A 25,461-nucleotide genomic window follows, 5' to 3' on the forward strand; every position below is an offset into this window, starting at 1 on the left:
CAGATAGAGAGATGGAGCCCCAAGTCGGGCTCTGTGCTGACAACGCGGAGCCTGCTTGGGATTCTCTCTCTCCCCCTCATTCTCTGCCCCTCTCCCACTAGTTCTCTCCTCCTCTCTCTCTCTCAAAATAAATAAACAAACATAAAAAAATTACAACACTGTCTGATACGGCTTTCAATGTATATACCAGAAATACTTTAGCAATTACATTAAAGGGACGCCTGGGTGGCGCAGTCAGTTAAGGATCCGACTCCTGATTTCAGCTCAGGTCATGATCTCACAATTCGTGAGTTCGAGCCCCACGCTGGGCTCTGCACTGACAGTGCAGAGCCTGACTGGGATTCTGCCTCTCTTTTTCTATCCCTAAATAAATAAAAAAATAACATTAAAAAAATAAAACAATTATATTATAAACAAGGAGCAGAGAAATGTAAAGGAAGGTACCGGTTTCTCTACTTGAACTGGTAAAATGATGAGACCGGCAATGTGATAACTTACGTGAGCACATAATGTCATATTCAGAGCAATGACTAAAAACAAACAAACAAAAACCATGCAGAGCGAAACACTCAAAAACACCATGGATAAGCAAAAATGGAATTCTAAATAAAACACGTTCGCTTAACTCCCAGAAAAGAAGGAAAAAGAAAACAGACAAAAGATAACAAATAAGAAACAAAAAATGAAACGCCGTAAGAAATGCAATAATGATTTTAAATGTAAATGGCCAAAATACACAATTTTTTTTCTTTACAACATTTAAAAAATATTCAAGTTAATTAACATATAGTGTGCTATTGGCTTCAGGAACAGAATTTTGTGATCCATCACTTACATATAACGCCTGGCGCGCATCACAAGTGCCCTCGTTAATAAAAAACACGGAACGCTTCACGACTGTGTGTGTCCTCCGAGCACAGGGGCCGGGCTAATCCTCTCTGTATGGTTCCAACTTTAGTACATGTGCTGCTGAAGCGAGCACCAAAATACACAATTTAATTTTTTTTTTTTCAACGTTTATTTATTTTTGGGACAGAGAGAGACAGAGCATGAACGGGGAGGGGCAGAGAGAGAGGGAGACACAGAATCCGAAACAGGCTCCAGGCTCTGAGCCATCAGCCCTGAGCCTGACGCGGGGCTCGAACTCACGGACCGCGAGATCGTGACCTGGCTGAAGTCGGACGCTTAACCGACTGCGCCACCCAGGCGCCCCCAAAATACACAATTTAAAGAGAGACTGGCAGGGTGTTATTAAACATGACCCAACAATATCCCGCCTATAAAAGAATATACAATAATAATGTAGTAGTGAAAGTATACATATTACATACGATAAATATACCACGCAAACATTCACCAGAGAAAGCAGAAGTGTCTATGTTAATATCTTACAAATCAGACTTTGGAACAAGGAAAATGATCAGAGACCAAGAAGAACATTATACAGTGATAACCAGGATCAATTACCCAAGAAAACTTATCTTGAATACGTGCCGAACAACAGAGCTACAAAAGATGAGAAGCAAACAGTGATAAAAGTGAAAGGAAAAATAGACAAATCACAACCACAAAAACTGTAGAACTACCATACAGAAAACCACGGGTAAGGTTAGATCCGATCTCAACAACGTCGTCAACTGACGGGATCTAACTGGCATTTATTTATAAAATAGTCCACCGAGCAACGGCAGAATATTCTTAAGTGACCGGGGAACATATTCCTATATAGACCACATCACGAGTCATAACACAAACTGCAACAAATTTCAAATCTCCAAACACTTGGAAGCTAAACACAGCTTCTAAATGATTTGTGGGTCAGAGAGTCTAAGGTAAAATAAAATACGTTGAACTCAATGAAAATGAAAATAAACACATCAAAATGGGTGGGTCAAGACCACAGTAGTACTGGAGAGGGAAATGCAGAGCACTAATGTATCAGAAAAGAGGAAAGATTCAGGCCAACAATCAAAATTCCCAACTGAAGAACTAGATGATGAGCAAAGGAAACCAAGAGAGCAGAAGGCAGGAAGTAATGCAAGAAATCAATAGGGCTGAAACGAACAAGACAACAGAGAAAAGTCAATAAAACGAAGAGCTGATTCTTTGAAAAGATAAATAAAATGGACCATCTCTAGCAAAACTGCCTAGGAAGAGAGTAGACAGATTACCAGACAGGAATGAAATGGGTCGTCACTTCAGGCTCTGCAGACGTTAGAAGAATAAGGATATATTAAGAAGAATGCGACATACATATGTTTGATGACTGAGAAGAAATGTACCAATTCCTTGAAAAACACAAACCACCCCAACTCACCAAAGGGACACTGATAATTTGACCAGCTTTGTAAGTACTAAACAACTGATTTCATATTTAAAATACTTCCAAAAATTAAATCTCCGGGCCCAGTTGGTTTTACTGGAGAATTCTACCAAATAAGGAATTAACAACAACCTTATATAATGCCTCCAGAAAATACAAGAGGGAACACTTCCCAATAGATTTTATGAAGTGGTCTCCTGATGCCAAGACTAAAGTCTGAAAAAAGTAAACATCACTAGCCATCAAGGAAGGAAATGTAAACTAAAACCACAGTAAGGTATCTCTACACACTTGTCAGAATGGCTAAAATTAAAAAAAAAAAAAAAAGTGACAATACCAAATGCTTCTGAGGATGTGGAGAAACCTGACCATTTATATACTATCTATGGGAATGTAAAATGGTACGGCCACCCTGGAAAACAAGTTTGGCAATTTCCTAAAAAACTAAATCTGCGATACCACGTGACCCAGCAGCTGAACTGGGCGGCATACAGCCCAGGGAAATGAAACCTATTTTCCCAGAAAAACCTGTACAGAAATGTTCATAGTAGCGTTATCTGTTAGAGCCCCAAACTGGAAACTGAGATGTCCTAATAGGCGAGTGGTTCAGCCGACTACGGCGCCTCTGTACCACAGGATACGACCCTGTAACCAAAAGGAATGAATTCCTGATCCACACGATGTGGGTGGATCTCTGGAGAATTAACGCTGAGTGAAAAAAGCCGATCCCCAAACGTTACCTACCGTATGACTGCACTTGTACAACAGTCTTGAAAAGACAACGTTACAGAAAGGGAGAAGGGATTAGTGGTTGCCAGGGGGTAAGAAGTGGGGGGTGAGGGGTGGGGGGGCAGGGGTGTGGCGACACGAGGGACCCTTGTGGTGGTGGAAACGCTCTGTATCTTGACTTTTTCAATGCCAACATCCCAGCTGTGAAGTAACCACTGGGGGAGACCGAGTAAAGGCCACACAGAATCTCTGTATTATTTGTCGTTAAGTGTCTGTGAATCTACAATTACGTCAGGGTACATGAGAGGAGCCTGGGTGGCTCAGTCAGTGAGCGACCAACTCTAAGAGTTCAACTCAGGTCATGACTCTAGGGTCAAGGGATAGAGCCCCACATCGGCCTGCTTGGGGTTCTCTCTCTCTCTCTCTCTCTCTCTCTCTCCCTCTCCCTCTCCCTCCCTCCCCCCCCCCGCCCCTCTCTCCTGCTCATGTGCACACACTCTCTCTCTGTCTAAAATAAAACATTTAGATATATAAAAAACGAATACACAAAGTAATGTGCACACAGACTCAGCAGAGTGACGGGCACAGACTTAAGTACGTGAACAGCCACCGTGCTGAGCCTACTACTGGCGAAGCTTTATTAGCGTTTACTAAAAAGAAGAAATACAGCCCTGGACACATGATCTATGCGTAAGAATTTATCAAAAACAATCTGTCGTATAATTTACTGAACACTGCCTCTAGTGTTCCTGCTTCTGAATGAATTCCGGGCAGAATACTTGAAATTATGAAATACTTGAAGACAGAGACACTTGACCTTATGTATGGGAGAATCATTAAGTTGCCTCACTGACTACAAACTGAAGCTCTAAGCCACTGGGCAGGGCAGCTGGACGTGAACGCAGCCTGGGTTTGGCGGCCGTGAGAAGCACAGGATTTGGGATCTGACGGAGGAATCCCACAAGTTCGGCTGCAGCTTTTTTGGGGCTTAGGATTCACGAAAGGATTTAAAGTGAGGCTGGATGACACCGTACTTGCCACAACTAGGCTTCTACTAGAAACCTAGGGCTACGGTTTAAATCGGCAGCTCTCAAGTTGTGAAGAGTCTGACTTTTTCACTACGGATACGACGTTCATAAATCCCCTGCTTCCACAGTCAGGTCGGGAAACCCTCACCCTGACGCGGCCACAGGCCGGTGCCCTGGCTGCCGCAGGCTGTGGGGAGGAAAGGCACACTTGTCCTGGAGCCCGGGCCGGGCCAGCGCCGCCGCGTGAGTCCCCCCAGGGAGAGGCCGCGGGGCGGTGCGGGCGCCACAGGAGGCTGGGCCCCGAAGCCTCGTCACTCGGACCCTCTTCTAAGCTCCGACCTCTGTTCGTTCGCTTACCGAGCTGGTGCTCACCGAGCACGACGAACGGCAAACGCCAGGGGAGGCGACGCACTCGTACACCCCGCTGGAAGGGCCACGGGGGAAGCGGGGCGGTGGTGCGGTGCGGGTGCCCACGTGTGCGTGCGGGGGGAGGGGGGGCGGAGAAGCACAGGGACTCTGAGGGGCAGTGTGAGTACCCACGTGATCATGGATCACACCAACACCAGACTCCTCTGGCTCCAGGATCTCCTCCCATGCAGCGGGAGGCCTCGGCCTGGTCTGAGAGGCTAGGGAAGGCTTCCCCGCAGAGGCGAGGCATATGCAGGGTGAGCAGGAACAGAGAGGAGCGGCAATGTTCTAGGCACAGGAATGGCGTGTGCAAAGGCCCTGTGGTGAAAGGACACTAGCACAGGAGGCTGCAAGGCCACAGCATGAATGCCTGAGGAAAAGTGTACAAAATGAGCCTGACAAGGTAATCTAGAATGCAGTAGTAGTTTGAGCAACCAGGTGGGTGGTGATCACGGACCCTTCAAGAACACTACCATCCCATCACCGAACCGCAGAGAGAAGAGAGATCGCTGGCCTCACCCATGGTAAGCTTGGCCTTGTGGACGTCAATAAATAAAATCAATAATTAAAAACACTTTAGGCATCCTTACAGTGAGAGTCTCGTCAATTCCGTACAATCACTTCGCTGAAGTTACTATGTATTTCTTTACCAAATAAAAAGTCAGGATTATCTAAGGCAGATGACCTCTAACAAAGGCATCCTCCGGGAGGATCACCGTCATTCCCAAAGGAAGTCTGCCCAGAAACGTGGGTAAAAGTTACTCACACAAACACAATGTCCCCTCTCTTGGAGTACGCGGGAATAGCGCTGGCGATGGTGGCAAATCCGTACGAGTAGATAATGGCTTCTTCCGTCTGCATAAACTTTGCCAGGCGGTCTTCCAGGTCCAAGTGCACATCTACAGCAAGACATTAAATGGTTAAGACACCTTCTAATTCCTCTTCTTTAAGCAGAGGGTAGAGAAAGTAAGTTCAGTTTATTAAGTCTCGTTAACGATACCGTCACCTTACGGGCAAAATGAAACTGCTTCTGAGTTATAAATGATGGGAGATCCGTTTAGATAACTCTGGGCCGAAACGATTTCTGAAATCTGAATGGGATCAGCTACGCCTCTGTCCCCGAAGCGTGCTGGGGGCAGCTCCAATGCTGGGTTTCGCTTCTGCGTCAGCCAGCGCGGGGATTCGAGGCCCAGCGACCACCTGCTCTGACTTCTCTCAGCCAACCGCACCGAGGCTTCACCAATGCGCGACACGTGAATCTATGAAAGCCTTTTTTGCGTGTTAGCAGAAGGTACACGCCGGACATCAGGACAAGCGTCAGCCAGCTTCAAAGAGGAAACGTCAAAGAACCCACGTACTCCAATCAAGGCGGTGCTCCCTCGTCTACTAGCTTAGTGGGACTTCCCTGAGCACCTGCTATCACTCCGCAGCACTGACTTTTCTGTTTGGATTTCTATTTAAGCGGACCGGGGACTTCAAACGTACGGCACAAAGAGAAATGCGGTGTTTTATAGGAGCCGCTAAAGAAGAATGTTAAGGCGGGAACACACTGCGCTCGCTACACTGGTACCTCTCTCCTCCCTGCCCTGCTTCTTACAGCCGCTCACCTTCCCTGGCCCTGCCACGACGCTGAAGGCCCCGGCATGGAGGGCCCAGCAGGGTCTAGAAGCAACAGTGCACTGATCAGCTTTGCCCTGGGGCCCCAAAATGAGGCATTAGCTGGGAGAGAAGAGGACTTTTCAAACTTCCTTTAGCTCTTTTAACTACAGCAGGACCCAGGTCTGGAGAAGGAATCAGTCCCGCCGCGTGCCCCGTGCAAGCACTCAGGAGTGCTACAGGAAGCATGCGGCCAGGCCCGCCAGCCCCGGAGCTTCAGGGGAGAGAGGGAAATCGGAGGTAGTAAAGGCAGACCGAGAGGCCACGAAGGGGAACACTGGCACATGACTCAGGGGACCTGGCAGTCCGGGCAGTGGCGGGGGATCCAGACGGGTCCCGGCGAGGGTGCTGCAGAGGACGGATGGCCGACAGAGATATCCCGGACCATGTCGAGGCCGCATGCAGGGAGCATCACTCCAGGGGCCTGCCCTCCACCGACCACGGGTCTCCCAGAGAGCAGGGAGGAGGGGTGCCCCACAGAGACAGGTGAGAAGCGGGGAGACACGAAGCCTGAGCGACTGAGATCCGCCAGACAGGATTTACCCTAGCTGGTTCAAGCCTGACCGGACTGAATACTCCCACCGTAAGGGATGAGACACACAGTCAATGGTCAGGGTAAGGCTTCCACCACCTTCCAGACAGGAATAAGTGAGCTAAGTTAGTGTAGCTATAAGAAATACGGAATCAACTTCTTGGCACATCTGAATAAAGTGTCTCAAATCTGTAAACCCACTCACTGGTTGATTAGGGACACACTAACCTTATTGTGATGCTTTTTAATTAGTCAAAGAAAATTAAGAATGAAAGAAGTTTCAACTTCACAAGGGGTTATATTTTTAAAAGACGGGGGGTGTCCAATAATCTTCTCATTCGTTTATCAAACATGCAGTGACTGGGGCACCTGGGTGGCTCAGTCGGTTAAGCATCCGACTTTGGCTCAGGTCATGATCTCGCGGTCCGTGAGTTCGAGCCCCGCGTCGGGCTCTGGGCTGATGGCTCAGAGCCTGGAGCCTGCTTCCGATTCTGTGTCTCCCTCTCTCTCTGACCCTCCCCTGTTCATGCTCTGTCTCTCTCTGTCTCAAAAATAAATAAATGTTAAAAAAAAAAAAATGCAGTGACTATCATATAAAGACAGGTGGTCTGACGAGCACAGGATCGGGGAGAAATACAGGGTTTCTGGCACCTGACAAAGCGACACCTCCAGGAGAGGCAGGGTGCGGCTGGCACAGGGGAGCTCCATGCCCGGGGCAGAAGGTTCGCGCCCTCAGCCCCCTCTATACTCACCAGTACCACACACACGCCGTGATTTCAGACTGAAGACTGAGAACGCTGGGCTGGGGACGAGGGATGGGGTGGGAGCCAGCTACTGAGTGGCAGGATGGCAGGACACAGGTGCCCCCCCACCAAACCCCAATTTGACGGCTGGAGATGCAGAGTGAGGAACTCGAGAATGGAGCAGTACCCAGAGAAGAAAATAAATTGAAGCCCCCGGATGCACGTGCTTCTTAGACGATGCTACCGAACTGTGAACACGAACGGTCTCTCCCGCTCCGCTCAAGTGATGACAAAAAAACGAAACCCGCTTCTTCCTATTTGCAGGTAAAACGTACCCCCACAGGGCCTGTCACAAAAAGCACACGAAGGGCCGCCTGATTTCCATTACCAAAAGGTTACCGCCATTCGATAGAGCAGACATTCCACGACATGAACATTCAGCCAGTCAGTGTGGAATCTTATAGTAACATTAAGAAGACCACCTCCCATTTGATCGAAATGGTATCGACAGGGTGCTGAGCTCTTCAAGCACAAGGTCCGTGACACCCACTCCAGGGTCCGAGGACACGACCCTGACCCTGGCGCCGCCCGCGACGAGACGCTGCCAGTGGGATCTCTCAATCGGGACAAGAGAGAGGCAGGTGGCCAAACGCTCAAGAACAGGCCCCCCCGAACAGGCCCCCCCCACGCAGAGCGCGGGCGCCTCCCTCATCCCTAGAGCTGTGGCTCCTGCCCTGCAGGCAAGTCCCCGCCACCCCCACTTCTGATCAGAACAGGGCGGGTCCCCGCAGGAGGCCTCCTCCGAATCCCAAGTCTGCCCCACATCGTCCCCATTCAGCAGACGGATAAGCCGAGCCACAGTGAACTGCTCTCACCCACCAGGTCCATTTCAAAGGGAAAAAACATGCTATGGACACAAACGTTTTTGCCAACTACAAAAAGGACCGTAAATCATTCTGTAGACTCCACTTTAAATGGCTCATTTTTTTTCACCGATTAGCGACGAGAAAGTGAAACAATCTTGGCTTACTTTCAGGGCTCTAAGAGCTAGTTACCCAGCTGATGAAAACTGTATGGTAGAAATATTCTCATCGCTGTGTATACATACTCATGACCGTTTTTATGTCACTGCCGTAACGTGGTTAAGAAAATTCTCCACAAGAAGTCAACGACTTACTGATTCTCGTCTTTCCCAAGAGTTTGAAAAAGACGGGCCTTTTTCTCCGGGTACCTAAAGACACTGGGTTTTTGCCGCCGGCAGCTTCGCAGAGAGGTTTTGTGACAGGTGGGTACGGACAGCTGCCTTGATGTGTGACAGCTACGCCGTGAGACACAGGGAGGGGAGGCAGCAAACAGGAAGAGGGCCGTGCTCTCCCGCTCCCGACGTCTGTCCTCCGTGCGGACGATCCAGTCCACCCGCTGGTGCCACCGGTTTGCACGGAGCGCGAGGAAGCGCACATCCTCTGCTTCGCCGCTAGGAACCAGCGCGGTGGGGACGACCACGGAGGCGGGTGCCCAGAGAGCCCGTGGGCCCTCCCCGCGCCCGCCGCCCTTTCTAGCACCTGCCCCAGAACCAGAAACCTAGAGACGGGACGCAGGGCCGGGACCTGGGTGGGGCCTGGCCGCAGCAGGGTGGGGCCTGGCCACAGCAGTCCTCCCAGGGGGCTCCGGCTCTGGCCTCCCGCCTCCCCAGGTGTGGACCCAGGGCAGGCCTGACACTGCCCCGTGCCTCTCCAGCCCTCCTCTGTCAAACAGGTCACAGTCGGACCTGCCTCAAAGGATCGTTACCGGAACCACGAGTCACGGCCCATGAACACTCAGGAGAAGGCCTGGCATGGAAAAACCGATAAGCCGTTTAAGCGCTTGTACAGTTTTTTTTTTTTAATTTTTTTTTAACGTTTATTTATTTTTGGGGGGACAGAGAGAGACAGAGCATGAACGGGCGAGGGGCAGAGAGAGAGGGAGACACAGAATCGGAAACAGGCTCCAGGCTCCGAGCCATCAGCCCAGAGCCTGACGCGGGGCTCGAACTCCCAGACCGCGAGATCGTGACCTGGCTGAAGTCGGACGCTTAACCGACTGCGCCACCCAGGCGCCCCAACGCTTGTACAGTTAAACCAGTATTTGTAGAATAAAAAGAGGTTTCCTTTTAAAAAGAAAAGAGCAGTTACACTATCTTCTACTTGAGTTGTCCAAACCCCGGATGTTTAAGAACTATCACGTTACAGGCACTTTTCTGTTTTCCAGTTATACAGGATCCCCTGTTTTAGTCTAGTAAGAGCTATAACGGCTTTCTGGGTTGTTTTCCAAAGGAAAGACTATAAAACAGTCAACTTTAGAACAGTTTAAAAACAACTACATTTTTTCTTAAGGCTTCTATACTTTTGTGCTTCACACTGTTTTTTTTTTTTTTTAAATCCCTCGAGACCTGACTTTTCTTAAAAGTACAAATAATACCAGTTATGCACTCATTACAACATAAATACAGTGCTGAACGTTTTCCACAATGTTTTCACACGCAGTATCTTCTGTATTCTTACCAAAATGTTCTAAGCTGTGCAAACAAGGATTGTTCCCCTCCTACACTGCAGAAACAATCAATCCCAGACCGGCTGGTAAAAAGAAGTGGCAGATGTAGGAATTTTATGACCAAGTCTTCTTCCTGATAAAACATGCAGTCAGGGTTCAGCTGACGGCTTTGAAACAAAGAAAACATTTTGAAAAATAAACGAACGATTTACTTGTTTACGATTGGCTCTAGAACACAATTATCCCTCGCCACGAAACCCTGCCACTAATTATGTTTTGATTTAGTTGAAGAGCAAAGAGCCAAGCAGGCATTGTATATGCAAAGCAGATTCTGGGAAACCAGCGATAAACCTCAGGCCAATGAGATCTGAGCCTATTCAAAGAAAACAAACAGAGAAGTTGGATAAGAGAAAGCATCCGAGTGCAGGGGACCTCATCGGCCCTAGAGGAAGGGATGTACACTCCACAACCTGACAAACCCACTGGCTCTGTTCTCAAACACATTCAAACAATAAAGGGGAAGGTGGGGAGACTTCTCATCACTGGTCCTTAGGATGATAAGAACTTGCTGAGTAGCACTTGCCAGAGGCAGGACAACATCCAGCCTAAAAAACTACATGATGTTTGATTTTTTTCTGCTGTTGATTTTTTTTTCTGTATTAAGCGTCCAATATGTTACTATGAAATAATAATTAAAAAAATATTATAACATTAAAAAGAAAATTATAATTTATAATATAAAGGAGATTTACAAGTGATTTACGTTTATTTTTGAAAAGTTAAGAGCTCAACAAAGAAGTATTTTCATCTTTAAAAACAGACGTCTGAATGTGTTATTTCCAGGGGGAAAAAAAAGGATGAAATTAAAAATAACTTTCTGGGGGCCCAGGGAAAGAGGCCTTTGGCCGCAGGGGTGCACAAGCAACTTCAAAGGAGAGGAAAGGGGTCCTCAGTTTGCTTTGTTGGTCAGAGCAAAGGGCAAATATACCATAAATATTCAGAATAACTTAATTGTGGAGGTTTATTCTAGAGATTTAAAATTGAGCCTTCACTTACCTTAAGTACCTTCTCTGATCTTACCCAACACTGAAATTTCAAGGTAATTTAATATAACTGTAATATAAGCAACTCCTTCCAGAATAAGGAAAAATATAAAAAACATACTGTCAGGGACATCTGGGTGGCTCATTCAGGTAAGTGTCCAACTCTTGATCTCGGCTTAGGTCACGATCCCAGGGCCATGGGATCAAGCCCCGTGTCGGGCTCCATGCTGAGCATGTGGCTGGGGATTCTCAATCTCTCTCTCTCCCCCACTCTCCCACTCATGCTCTCTCTCTAAAATAAAATTTAAAAAAATAATAATTACATACAAACTATCCTGTCGGAAAACCAGAAAGTGAAAACGTGGACAATAGCCACACGAGAAAGAACAGAGGTGACAGGCGCGGACGCCTGTGAAGGAGGAACGGTATCAGCTTACCAGAAGGACAGCGCGCTAGGACCCGGGTCCTGTTACAAGGCCATCACACCGCCAGCCCCGCCAGCCCGCCTCCAGCCTCCACACTGACGCCGCCGTCCGTCCCAACCCTCCGCTAGTTACCACCCGGGAGACCCGGCCGAGGACACACAGTACAGAGGGGTGACACACAGATGTGCTCATTACTCTGCCCCCGGGGACCCACTCAGACCCCTGAAAATCCAAATCCAGTTTAAAGTTCCAACAAAATCACTCCAACAGCAAGGCACAGAGCACCTGCGGGGTATGCCACCATTTGTTTGGGGAAATGTGTGTACGGAAGGGGTTTGCGTTTGCCAAAACAGGTCTCTGGAAGAATGAACAAGCAGCTAACTACTGACAGCAGCTGTCTTCTCTGGGGTAGAGACAATGGCGGGGAGAAGCCTTTGACTCTCTCTATAAACCTTCCGAAGTTTATAGCATGGGCTGAATTATTCCATCAAGAATATTAACTTACAAACCATCCACTACAGACCTCACGTTTGGGAGCACGTGACAACCTATTAGGTGATCCAAACAGAAAGCTGACTGGGCTATTCTACCAGCTCTGGAAAAACTGGTTTTGAAAAGCTGAAACATTTTTTTTTTCATGACTTGATTTGGCATTAAATCTGCTACCTATCCTCTGAAATGAACTCCGAGGCAGGGGCCAAGGCCACACGTGCAAATAAAATCCACAAGAAAGAGAAGCTTGTAAGAAAACTATTTTTTTTTTTTTTACGACAGCAAGCAAATCATAGAAAATACTGTTGATCAGATAACAGCAAACAACCCCATAAAAAATGCCTTTTCTAGTTTTCTAATACTGTATCTCTAGGAAATAATTCCCTACCAATAAAAACCAAGCAAACCAACCGTGTTTGCACTAGACTGGGGCAGAGAGGGAGGCTGATCTGCGCTCTTGAAGTCTCTGATCTTCCCATAAGGACGCGCAGTCAGGATACTTGGTTTCTGGCCATAAGGCTGAAATTAATGAGCTGTGTGACTGTCAGGAAGTCAGGCGGCCTCTCTGAACTTTCTACGTTGCTTCTAAATGGCCGCAATACAAGATTTTTCTGATCTTTTCCACCTTAAGATGCTTGGACACCAGCTCTGTTGTCTGCTTCCAATAAAAATCATTTAACTTCTAAGCTAGTTAAGGAATAAAGAAAAAGTGTTCCCTTAAATAAAAACACCTAACTGTTTAAGTGAAAAAAACCGCACGAAGGCCTAGAAATGGAAGTACAAATAGAAGACGGAAGAGATTTCCTGGCTGTCTTCCCCACGCGCTGACGCTGCTAAGCCAGGAAATTATTTCCAGTAACATCTTCATTTGCACAATTATGTAACGAGGAGGCCGCCCGGCTGGAGGTGTGTCCCAGCCCCTCCACGGCGAGGCCTCACCTAGGTTCTGTGCCACACTGGAGTGTGGCAGTGACACGCGACACTCCCACCTGCCTCGAAGGGACCGCTGCACGCACCCCTCCCCCACACCTGTGGCGCGACTTCAGCTAGGCGGACGAGCTTGGTGCTCCCTGGCACTGGAGGAAGGCGATAAGGAAGAACCAGGTTCCTGCACGACTATGAAGACCGGAGCCACCTGCCGTCACACACACAGAGACACAAACTGGGTCTCTCGGGGCACAAGCAGCAGCAGCAGCAGCAGCAGCAGCAGCGTGGGCCTCGCCCTCCGGGAGACGGTGCACCTAAGGCACTTTTCTCGGTGAGCGACACTCAGTCTCAGACCAAGGCCCCTCCCGCCACGATGCCAAACACAGACAGCACTCACCCACCCAATGTCACGACGAATCCAGGATATCTTTCCCAAGGAGCTTTGAAATCAGATCGAGTCAATTCTTAAAGCAGTAGTTTGGAGGTGGCTGGGTGGCTCAGTTGGTTAAGCATCCAACTTCTGCGGGGTCATGATCTCACGGTTCATGAGTTCGAGCCCCGCGTCAGGCTGTCAGCACAAAGCCTGCTTCAGATCTTCTGTCTCCTTCTCCCTTTGCCCCTCCCCTGCTCACATGCACTCTCTCTCAAAAATAAACATTAAAAAAAAAAAAAAAAAGCAGTAGTTTGGAAGAGAAGGCAGAAACATACCAAATGTGCCGTAAAACCCTCTAGGCCCGCAGGTCCCCACGCCGTACTTCCTCAAGGACACCAAAGCCGCTGCCTTCGTGGATGTAAGAAAAATCAGGTTTTAATAACGTATCTTTCAGAGTTCAAAACTGACATATCCTATTCTTCAACCCACATGGCAACCCCCGCCCCCTTTGCTTCCTTTCTTAGAACCGTGGCCATTCTAACAACAGGATATAAAGAGCAGACACATGTAAAGATTTAGGGACAGAACTTAAAAAACGTGGAACAGTTGTGTTTTAACCTATCCAAACTTGGTTAACTCAATGCCTTTATACTTTGTGGCGTTTCCAGGCAAAAGTCTGTCCTCCAAACAGCTTCCTGGCCCGTACTCCCAACGGGAGATGGACTGGGTTCCCAGACGTGCCTCCCACGACTACCTGGGCCGCCTCCCGGGGCTCTCTGCGTGTCACCGCCACGGAGCCACGTCAGACGCCCGTATCGCCCACCCTCTGTCGAGACCAGGTTCCAGCTCTGCCGGGCGACAGTGACGGCACCAGCAGCAGAGAGCGCCCTTCCTGACGCCCTCCGTTTGTCTATTTCAGGCCCAGTTTCGCAGGGAATCCTGCTGCCTCCAGCGCGGGGGCCACTTACCTTGACCCGAGGGTCATCCAGTAATCCAAGAAAATTAAACGAGGCGAAGTTTACACATTTTTTTCCATTCACCACAATGTTGTGGCTCGGAGGGCTGGGGAAAGAGAGGAGAGAGGTACCTGTGAACAGACGTTCACGTTACAGGGACGTGGCACCACCCACCCTGGTGGCTCACGAGACACACAAGTGTTGTCACTCTGCCCGACCTGCATCCTCGTCTTCCAGCTCTTTTTGTTAGTTCTAACATGTACAGTTAGCAAATGGTACGTTAAAAATCGGCCATTAGCTCTATTCATATTAGGCTACTTTGTTCTACTTAGGTAAAAAAAAAAAAAGTGAGTGATAATTCCAACACAGATTAGTGGTAAATCTTTTTGATTTTAAAACTCATGAAGAAACAAGTAAATGAAGTACCTCAGAAAAAACTCTGGAATAAGACAAATAGGAAGGAAATCTAAAAACATCACCATCCAAAGCAAGAACAGGCAGAACGAGCTCTGGCCTTGTAGTTAAAGTGGCTCAAAAATACACGTTAACTCTGGAAAGCCACCGAAAAAAGTACGCAGGGGTTCTGAAGTTAGTGCTGGATTACTGCTCGAGAGGTAGGGTGTGGGGCAGACAGGGTGGCCAGCAGCCCGGGAGCGCGGACCGGAGTTGGGCCGGGACAGGAGACAGCTACTGAGGCCACCTGCCACGTCCCCTGCTGACAACACTCCTCAAGGCCACGCTTCAAAAACACGGGGCCAAACCGGGGGGTCACGAGCTAGTGAGGCCAACGTGGTCTCGACCAGGCTCTTGGGGCCGAAGGAAGCCGCGAGCCGAGCGGGACGGAGGCCGTCAGAGCACAGGCCCAGGGCAAGGACTGCGGCGCGAGCCTGCCTCAGTTGCACACGTGCACCCCTGTGCACACGCGCTGCTCTGGAAGATGCGCTGCTGTCAGAAAACACTGGAAACACGGCTCTCGGGACGTGCGATCAGAACTGGTTTCTTATGCGAGAAACAGAAGATGTGGGAACGCAGGGAAGGAAGAGAACGGGCACTCGAAGTAAATTCACAGAAGTAGGTGAACCTGTACAAGAGGCAGGAGGACGCGGGGAAGGGCTGCGGTCAGCCAGACAGACGCCCTCTGCCTCTTGGCTCCTGGCGGCTCCAGGAGCTCGGGGACGCTCCTCGGCCCTTGGGGGTCTCGGCTTCTTCATCTCTAAAGTATGGAAGGAACCCACCTCTCAGGGCCATTGCTAGATAAGGGCCTGGCCCGTCACAGGTGCTCTCTAAATATTTCCCTCCCTCTTCCCTTTGGCCTCAGGGGCTTCTCCTTCAAGCCACCTACTCCGCTTCTGAATCCAGCGTTCATTCAGTCTCCTGCTCCTCACCCTTGAGTTTCCCGATGGTCCCGGTGTGGAGGTGCTGGCACTCACACAGACATGGAAAACCAAAACACCTGCGTGGACAAGTCTATACTGAGGCTGCTGCTGGAAAAGTCACGGCCACTGTACGAAAACTAACACGCAGAGAAATCAAACCGTCAAAAGGAAGTACGCCCAAAGCCCCTAACCACAGCCGGCAAGCTGTCAAGAGGCACCGCGGCGCAGGGACACAAGGATCTTGTTTCTGTCCGGCACTGGGAGCGGGGAGGGAAACCAGTTTCCAGCAAGAAATGGAAGCTCATGCCTGTGCTCCACGCAGGCTGGCAGGAACGTCACACTGGGCACGTAACAAGGAACGCGGGAGTATGAGAGCCTTCAGGGTCTCTCCCAGGAGCAAATAAAGCCAATCTAGAAAGACATCTCCATAATCAAGGCCTCAGAGGACTAGCTGGAGGAAAAATAAAACCCTTTCCCATCCAAACTCACAACCTCACTATTAGTGACAGTCAGTAATTTCAAGTGAATTTAGAAACACGATGATGCTTTACCAGAAGGAAACTAGTATTCCAGAACCCCATTAACAATGGGTTGAGGGGGCACCTGGGTGGCTCAGTCGGTTAAGCACCCTGACTCTTGATTTCGGCTCAGGTCGTGATCTCACGGTTTGTGGGCTCCGTGCTGATCGCGAGGAGCCTGCCTGGGGTTCTCCCCCTCCCTCTGCTCCTCCCCTGCTCACTCACTGTCTCTCAAAAGAAATAAACATTAAAGAAACCAAACAAACAAAAACCATGGGTCGGGTACCAGTGCCAGAACAGGCACCCAGAGCGAGGAAAGACTAGAACTCGAGAGAACTGTGCACACAAATACCTGTGAAGGACAGCAGCTGCCCCACAAACTACCAAATTACACACCTCTCTTCCCTATGGAGAAAAATAAACTTGGATAAACATGTACCCAGATTAATTCTAGACATATTAAAACTGTAAAAGATGTTTTGGAAGACATAACAGATGAAAATGTAGGATGTCCTTGTGACCTTGGAGTAGAAACCATTGCTGGTAAGTCCCCAAACACAGTGAGACCAAAATGGATGAATCTGAGTCAAAAGGAAGAATTTTGGTTCGATGAAGACACCACACAGTCAACAGCCGGTGGTAAAGAGATTTACTGTACTTCAGTGAATCTAAGATGCCAATGGTAGGTTTTTGCCTACCGCCAAGAAAGAAAACCAGTGCCAACTAACAGGTAATGTTCTGTCGTGTTAGAATTTTGTAGTTTACGTTTAATGAACACTTCTATGAGGTACGCTTCGACACAGATTTGTCCCAGTACGTCCGTACTTGTGAAAAGGAAAACATAAGCAGGGTAAGTCCATCAACACAGTCCTAACCTCTTCGCCCAAGTCTCCACTGTTCATTCTCCCCTGAGTCGTGGATTTCACGGGTGTTCAAGACAACACGCTCCCCCCGCCACCGGGAGGACCCCGTGTTGTCTAGGATGCTCCCCCACCATCTCTGAGGTTACCTGGCAGGTTAGTGTCCCCCACGCTCCAAATTCTGACGCCGGGACTTCCCTACTGGACTCAACTCATCTTTCCCCTGACCGAATGACAATTCTAAAAGCGAGCCGGGATCACCCACAGGCAGAGGTCTGACAAAGGGACGTTCAAAGCCTTCGTCAGTGCAGCCTCTCGTCTCCGGCTTGGAGGGGTCAGGCCCCTTCCCCCACCATCCGCTGATTTACCTGCCAGCAGCGTCTGTAACAACCGAAGAGCTGGCAGTGGGCACAGCCGTGAGCAAGTGCTCGAAACACAGGTGGGGACAACCCCCCCCCCCGCCCCGTCACTGCTGACAACGGTTCTCAGCTGCAGGATTCATCCCCACTTCAGAGGTTGTGAAACAGGAAAAGCAAAAAGAACGTGTGTCTTGAAGTCAACATAATAGAATACTACCTGAACAAGTGACCACAGATTAAAGTCTACATGGTACATGGGATTTGTGCTAATCAAAAAACAGGCGAAGAATGCGGTAAAAGAAGAGGTGAGACATATGAAGGGGCACTCACACAAGGGGAAGACCCCGGCAGCTAGTCAGTGGATGAAATGATACTCAAAGGCTCCGATAGTCAGAAAAATACAAAATAAAACAATGTTAGCCAACAGGGCTATGGGGAAACTGGACCCCATAGACTAACTTGGGGGAGTGGATGGGTGCATCACCATGTAGAGAAGTCCCCCAGGGAAATGAGACAGGCATGTGTCAGCCCCCCACTCCTGGTTCCAGAGAGAGTCCCCACACGGGGATAATCGCCAGATTTTTTGCGGCAGTGGGGAGTGGGGAGAGCTGAGATGCCCATCGTGACGGAAACAGCGAATACACAACCGAATGGCACGCAGCAGTCAGAGGAACTGAACAAGAAGTACATCGGGAGTCCCCGCGGCGTCTGTCTGCCCTGCTCTGAGGTTTCCCTGTTGTCACTTAACACCAGCTAACATCCTTTTTACTTGACTGTTGGGCTGTCTGTCCCAAAAGAACCAAGATTTTGATTTAGCGTATGTGCTCAGCACATTCCTAGAACATAGCAGGCACTCAAATGCATGTTCAAAAAGCAAGTGTGAATAAAAAATCAGAGTGAAGTCTGCAGCACAAAATTAAAAACATACATTCACAAACCGTTAAGATGGGGTTCCAAAGGCACTGTGAAATTAACAAAGGCAAACCCCGAGTGGACCCCGGATGCCAGGAGGTGAGGCTGGGAGGGGAGCGGCACCACTCAATGTCAATCACGGGAAGGACTGCTGACTATGGACCCTGACAGAATAAACCACCAATTACAGGCCCCAACAGGAGAGATGGACATAGCATCTCCCATAAAAAACTGACCCTCCCTGGACTTTCGCTTTCCTCCAGTGGACTTTCATTAAAACAACCCCTCTCGACTTCCTCCTCCTCCGAGAAATAACATTCTTCTCCCTTCTTTGCTGCACTTGCCTGTGGTTTAGCCATAGCTTGCTGGTCCGAAATTGCAATCTTCTTTTACTCCCAAACAAACCCGTTTTCACTGGTAAAATAACTATTTTTAAGATCAACGACACATGCATAATAATAAAATGCACCATTTTAATAACACACAATGCGTAACATCAAGTGACGAGTGACGGCTCAATGGAAGTATTACAGTGGGGAGGAGAAGGGACGGAAGGAAACCAGAGAGGAGGTGCGCGGAGCTGCCCTGTGTGGGCGCTGACCGGAGAGGAGAGGGTTAGCACCTGTGTCTACAAGAGGCCCCTCGTGGAGAAAAATAACACGGGGCCTCAAATGAACCAGAAGACAAGCTCCTGGCACATCTGGCCGAGAAAGGCACACAAACAAGGGAAACGTGACCCCACAGATGCGCCCCTGTACTCATCCGCATGCAAAGGACTGTGTGTGCTTTACATCTGCACGCTCAACATAATCCTATCAACTGCTTCCTGCCCATACATTGGAAAACATTAAGAAACGGACAATTACTAAATGACTGTAGCCAAAACTTCCTTTAAAAACTTTAAACAGGGGCGCCTGGGTGGCGCAGTCGGTTAAGCGTCCGACTTCAGCCAGGTCACGATCTCGCGGTCCGGGAGTTCGAGCCCCGCGTCGGGCTCTGGGCTGATGGCTCAGAGCCTGGAGCCTGTTTCCGATTCTGTGTCTCCCTCTCTCTCTGCCCCTCCCCCGTTCATGCTCTCTCTCTGTCCCAAAAATAAATAAACGTTGAAAAAAAAATTTTTTTTTTAAAAATAAAAACTTTAAACAGCTTTAAAAACTCACTGAAGGGGCACCTGGGTGGCTCAGTCGGTTGAGCATCCGGCTTCGGCTCAGGTCATGATCTCACAGTCTGTGAGTTTGAGCCCTGCGTCGGGTTCTGTGCTGCCAGCTCGGAGCCTGGATCCTGCTTTGGATTCTGCGTCTCCCTCTACTCTCTGCCCCTCCCCTGCTCATGCTCTGTCTCTCTCTGTCTCAAAAATAAATAAAAACATTAAAAAAAACCAACAACAACAAAAAACTCACTGAAGACGTTAAATCCAGGATTAAAAACCTAGGATCAACAGAACACACACCACAACAAATACACACTTGTTAGAAGGCGGAGGAGGGTCAGTAAAGTACCTTCCAGACTGAGAAGGCCTTTAAGATCGAAAAATGATGACACTGCTGACAGAGTTTCCTCAGGGCAACTTACTGACGGGGGTTGAGGCCAGTGGACAGTCCAGGTGGCATGCAGCCACTCTCTGCCCCCGCCCCCCCCACCCCCCCAAGCCAGACGACCCTAATCCCCAGCTTTATGGAACTAGGCCACAGTGGTGAGGTCACAGGGTAGTTCTCTAAACCAGAGCCTTCCGTACGCTAGTGATCCCCACCCGCTACCTAAAGCGCGCCTTCTTCAAGGAAGATCAGAGCAGCCTTCCCCACTGCGGTCAGGGCACACATGAAGTCCCCGGGCCCGGAACACGCAGCCCCGAGGGAGGGCACGCTGCACGGGCTGAAGATGGTGCCAGTGTTGTGAGCACTACCACGGCACTGTGGCTAAGGAAGCGGTAAGACTAGTTACATCTGATACCAGAACCGGACCAGGCACGGGAAGGGAAAACAAGAGAAGAAACTCATTTTTCCACACACGTGTTAAAAATCCCAAACATCAGCGAAACAAATCCAGCAACGGACACAAACTAACCAAACGGCCCTGCTTAAATAGAGTTTATTCCAGGAACGGGAGGATTTCGTATTAATATGAAGACCTAGCAGTGACTTCCGGTAAACAAAACAGAAGGAAGGGAAAAACCCCTTTCAACCTGTGCCGTCTTCGATGGCACATAAAATGCCTCCAAGGTCTGTGTATCTGATGCTCCGAAGACCAGGACCCAAGGAGAGAGGACGCGTTGTGTGTGAGAGGTCAAAGCAGAGAGAAAGCTGCGTGTGGGTGGGCAGTGAGGAGCCGGGCCCCAACTCCTGGAAAATGCTCCCACGCTGGGGACAAGGCTGCCTGTGCACGTGGGGCCAGGTGGGCGGGCTACAGGGCAGCCTGAAAACCTTCTTAGGAGAAGCACAGATCATTCACACAGATCCCCTTCCTGCTCTGTAGAAAGATAGGAGACTGACTCTCTGATAAGGCATGACTATAAACTCAAAGTCCGAAGGACAACTGGAGGGAGGGGGCCCTGTGCTGAAACCAGAAATCAGATATAAGTCTACAGAATGAAAAATGGGACACTGAGCCCTCCTCTTTGAAAACAAAGGAGCAAATCTTGGTAATCCCGGATTAGAAGGAAGATTTTAAGATCTAACACAAAAGCACAAGAAACAAACGGACAACAGAGACAGACTGGACTTCATTAAAATTAAAAACATTTGTGCTTCGAAGCACAGGATCAGGGAAGTGACAAACAGAATGGGGGAAATATCTGCCTGTCATATATTTGATAAGGGAATGGCATCCGAAAAATATAAAGAACTCTTACAATTCAATGATAAAAGACAGCCACCCCCCACCCCCGCAAAATGGGAAAAATGGCTTAAGCGGGTAATTCTCCAGAGAAGATATATAAGTGGCCAAGTAGCACATGAAAAGACGCTCATCTTCATCAGTCATCAGGGAAATGCAGTGGGGTCCCACCTCCCACCTCCCGCCCCCCGGGGGGGCGCTGTGATGAAAGACGGTAAGCGTAGGCCAAGAGGTGGAGAATCACAACTCTCACGTCCTGCTGGTGGGAATGGAAAACGATTCGGCCGCTTTGTAAAACGGACTGGTGGTTCCTCAGAGTAAGCTCCCGTATAACTCAACAAACCCCATTCTCAGGTACACACTCAGGAGAATAAACACCCGTGCCCGCACACACAGCCATTCATAGGAGTTCACATACGGATATGCTTTTTCTTCTTTCGAGTGGAAACAATCCAAGTGTAGAGTGAAATTATTTTATTATTCCGCCATAAAACTGAATGAAGCACTGACACAAGCTATGACACAGGACGAAGCTGGAAGAGATGCCACTAAGTGAAGGAAAGCAACACCAAGGGCCGCAAACTGCGGGACTCGTTTGGTACGAAACGTCCAGAAGAGTCAGATGCGGAGGAAGCAGATTAGGGGGCGTCAGGGGCTGGGGGAAGGGGAGAGAACAAGAGTGGCTGTAGGATTTCTTTCTGGGGCGATAAAAACATTCTGAAATAAGATGATGGCCATGGTTGCACAGCTCTGCGAACATACTAAAACCCACTTAACTGTGGTGAATTAAAAGGGTGGCTTTTCTGGTCCGCAGATGATACGTCAATAAGGCTGGTTTTTAAAGAAAAAAATCTCTCCAGGTTAAGTAACTTCACTTTCTCTTGCGTCAACTTGGCACTGAATGAAAAGCCCTCCTGCGTGAACTGAAAAGTAACCAAGATCATCAACCACAACAAAACGGCCTTCAAGATTCTCTGTGGTTTTTACGACTGTTTACACACCGCTCGCGACGACAGTGAAAATGTTGCACACGATGACACGAATATGGATGCTGTGGGTCACCAGACGCTGAGGTGTCTGACAGACCAGTAAGAACCGGTAACACGAGCACACCAGGGCCAAAGAGAATACGAAGCCATTTTAGGATGCGTAAGGTCTCCAAAAACGAGTTCCACAGAGCTTCCTCGGGAGGCTCTGTGCACGTCCTGACTGCAGGTGGGGGGGCCAGGGAAGGCGGCTCTGGGCAGCGGTCGGGCCGCTACGGGCAGCGGGTACGTGTGAGCGTTCGGAATGCAGACGGCAGGACGAGTCACACCGACGTGGGGAAGCGAGCAAGCGGGCCAACGAATGAGGAAAACAGGAGCGTGCGAGCAAACGTAACCCCGATGCCGAAAACAAAGGATGCCGAGCTCCACCAATGAATGATACTGACGCGGCCACAAAACTGGGCGCAGCAAGTAATCCAGGGACACGCGGTACAGCCACAAACCTGCCAGGAGGAGGGCGGAAGGGCCCGCGGGTGCTCGTGGCAGGTGCCCAGGAGGCCGCACCACAGCCGGGGCTGCAGCCGCCTTTCTCGGCCACACAAAGGTGGCAGAGGGGCGACTGCGGCCTGGGGAGGGCGGGCGGGTGTGCGTGTTCTCGGAGGGCCGGCCTTTACCTCCTGCAATTCACGGACAAAATGAAAACTGGAAAAGAACGAATATAATCAAGAAATAACAGCATAAGCAAGTTCCTTAGAAAAATACAGGAAAATCGCAGGAAAAAAAAAGAGAGGCTAAAGAAACACCGTGATCGCTTCTAGACAGTCGGGATCTGGATGATCCGTGAGGACGGACGGCACGGCGGATGGCAGTTTTTCTCACACAAACTTACGCATGTGCATAACTTAAAGACCCTATCGGTGTAATCTGGCACGGTAACTGCTTGGGGCAGAAAAGTCGTCTGTCATCTCAACAGACACAGGAAAACTTGGGATAACACTTAATATTCTGATTTAAAAAAAGTTCCCTTAGCAGATGGAAAAGAGAAAGGAAGACCGCACCTTGATCCAGATGATCTCTGAGAAGCCACGGAGACACTGAGGCCCCTGTCACCACTCCCATCCGACACTGCACTGGGAGGTGTGCAGTAACACAGGAACAGAAAGAAAAAGATGCTCCTCCCGACAGAAATGAATACGCTCTGGTACCTAGAGACGAATCTATTAAAAGATACACAACATCCATGTCCTGGTTGTTAAGCAGGCGTTACCATGGGTGGAGACCGATGAAGGGTACACGCGGGATGTCCCTGGATTATTTCTCACAACCGCATGTGAATCTCTTATTTCAAAATAAAAAGTAGAAAAAAAAAAAGATAAGCAGTCTTTATGAAGAAAGCTATGTAACTTTACTGCAGGACATAAGAGACCTAAGTATACGAGTGACACCCCGGGCACGTGGTGACAAGATTCAGTACCAGCAAGATTCCAGTTAATCCAAATCGGTGCACTGCCTGGCCGCAAACCCAAGCTCCGTTTTTGGTCAAATGTGATCAGTCACACTGACACTCACACCGAAGGAGACAGTTGTGAGCAGTCCAAGCAATTCTGAAGAACAAGGAGGTGCAGGACTCACTCTAGTCAAGGCCTGTTCTTTTTTAAAATGTGTATTTTGAGAGAAAGAGAGAGAGAGTGCATGCACAAACACGAGCAGGGGAGGAGCAGAGAGAGGAAGAGACAGAATCCCAAGCAGGCCCCACGCTGTCAGTGCAGAGCCTGATGCGGGGTTCGATCCCGCTAACTGGGAGATCAGGACCTGAGCTGAGATCAAGAGTCAGATGCTCAACCAACCGAGCCTCCCAGGTGTCCCAGAGCCTATTCTTAAGCTGTGCTATTTATATGAAGTTCTGGCATAAGGAGAGACAAATATACCAAAAGAATAGAAATAAAGCCAGAATCAGACCTGTTAGAAGGACGTGTACACAAAAGAAGGGAAATCTCTACTCAGCGGCAGAAAGTGGACAGTTCAACTTAGGAATGCTGGGATAGCTGACCACCATACAGAAACAGGCAAATTCAGCCTCTGGGTGGGGGAAGGACTTCACCACGGCATTAATGACGAGTAAGTGCGAGATGAGAACACGTAAAAATTCTGTAGGACCGAAGAAACCATGACCTGAAGAATACAAGACTCCCTAAGATCAGACCAGAAGTGGGAGGACACACACTCAGGAGACACCCTGCATCACAGTTTTATAGACAAACTACTGAATCATCTCCTGGCGTCAGGCAGATGTATTAAAAGTATAAAGATAAGCAAAGGAGAGACATCCACCAACTTCAAGGTAATGGTTATCCTGTGTGGGAGCTACGAGAAAGTGGTAGATGGGAAGGGGTTTCTTCAGCAGTAACTGAAATGTTTTCTTTCTTTTTTAAGGTAGATTTGAAGACAGCAAAACGTTCACGCCTATTGATTCTGGGCGGTGGGTATGCTTGTGTCAGGTATTTTCCGTAAACTTAAAACACTTCTTAGCTGAAGAAAGCAGACACGGCAAGAAAGATATGCAACAGGGGAAGCCGAGTCAAAGCTGGAAAAGACCCTGGAAGCAGGGAGGGAGGCGGCGCAAGCAGGCTCAAGGGTCAGAGCTGGGACTGGGAGTCAGCGTCGCCCGCAGCTGACGAGTCAACGGCAGTGAGCGCACGCCGCTAACACCCGCTCACGAAGGTACCCACGCAGACCTAGACTCAAAAACAACCACGGTGAGGAAAGCAGGAGCGCTGCTTTTCATTTTAAGCGTGTCTCGCTATTGGACGTATTATTGTGAGCATGTATGGTTCCCAAAAAAGCATTTTTTTTTTTTTTTACCAGAAGAAAGGACGAACTGCAATGCCCAAATCGGAGACTATACACAACGGCCACACTGTCCTTAGAACAGTTATATACTGGGATCTAAAGCAGAGCGTTTCCGATCTCCGGAAATTTCTGAATGTTTTATTTCTGTTAAAAAAGAAATACTACACAAACCAGTGTGTGCTTTGGCGAGTATACCCACGGGAGACCAAGTGCAAGTCCGTGGAGGAGTGAACCAATTTACCCTGAAACGACGTTGTAGTTGAGAGCAGGATGGTCTTCGGAGACGGGAGGGACAAGAGGTTCCGGCTGCCACTCTTCAATCAGCTCCTCCTTTTCCTACGGGAGGAAAGGAGTTAAAATACAGCAGGGTCTAGTCACGGGATGGCGACCGTTCTGTCCCCAGATTTCTGCTACAAATCAACCAATATATTCCTCATCTGCTTCTGCCGACGACCGCGCGGCAGAGAGCGGCAGCCCCGAGGCCACCTGCGGCCGTGGAGACGGGTGTTAGAAGCGGCCAGCGATCCCCTCGTGTGCGAGAGATTGCAGGTCTACAGAGCCCAGACCCGGGCACTGCGCCTGTGATGCCAGAAGGGAAGCTTTA

General features: G+C 49.1%; 1 protein-coding gene and 1 non-coding gene across 3 annotated transcripts in view; both read right to left on the minus strand.

The window, feature by feature from the left end:
* The window catches only part of SPTLC1 (serine palmitoyltransferase long chain base subunit 1), a 52,564-nt gene that overhangs the window by 22,856 nt on the left and 4,247 nt on the right, over positions 1-25,461 (minus strand). For both annotated transcript variants that reach the window (XM_043566955.1, XM_043566954.1), the window contains exons 3-6: positions 25,099-25,193; positions 14,177-14,270; positions 13,544-13,616; positions 5,255-5,387 (exon numbers count right to left, since the gene is read on the minus strand). In XM_043566955.1, the coding sequence (XP_043422890.1) occupies positions 5,255-5,387; positions 13,544-13,616; positions 14,177-14,270; positions 25,099-25,193 (395 nt within the window). The remainder of the gene's footprint in view (positions 1-5,254; positions 5,388-13,543; positions 13,617-14,176; positions 14,271-25,098; positions 25,194-25,461) is intronic.
* LOC122475477 lies at positions 876-982 on the minus strand. The gene has a single exon (XR_006295177.1). It is a non-coding gene; the product is annotated as a U6 spliceosomal RNA (small nuclear RNA).

This window comes from Prionailurus bengalensis, chromosome D4 (assembly GCF_016509475.1).
Source record: "Prionailurus bengalensis isolate Pbe53 chromosome D4, Fcat_Pben_1.1_paternal_pri, whole genome shotgun sequence".
NCBI classification, from domain to species: Eukaryota; Metazoa; Chordata; class Mammalia; order Carnivora; family Felidae; genus Prionailurus; species Prionailurus bengalensis.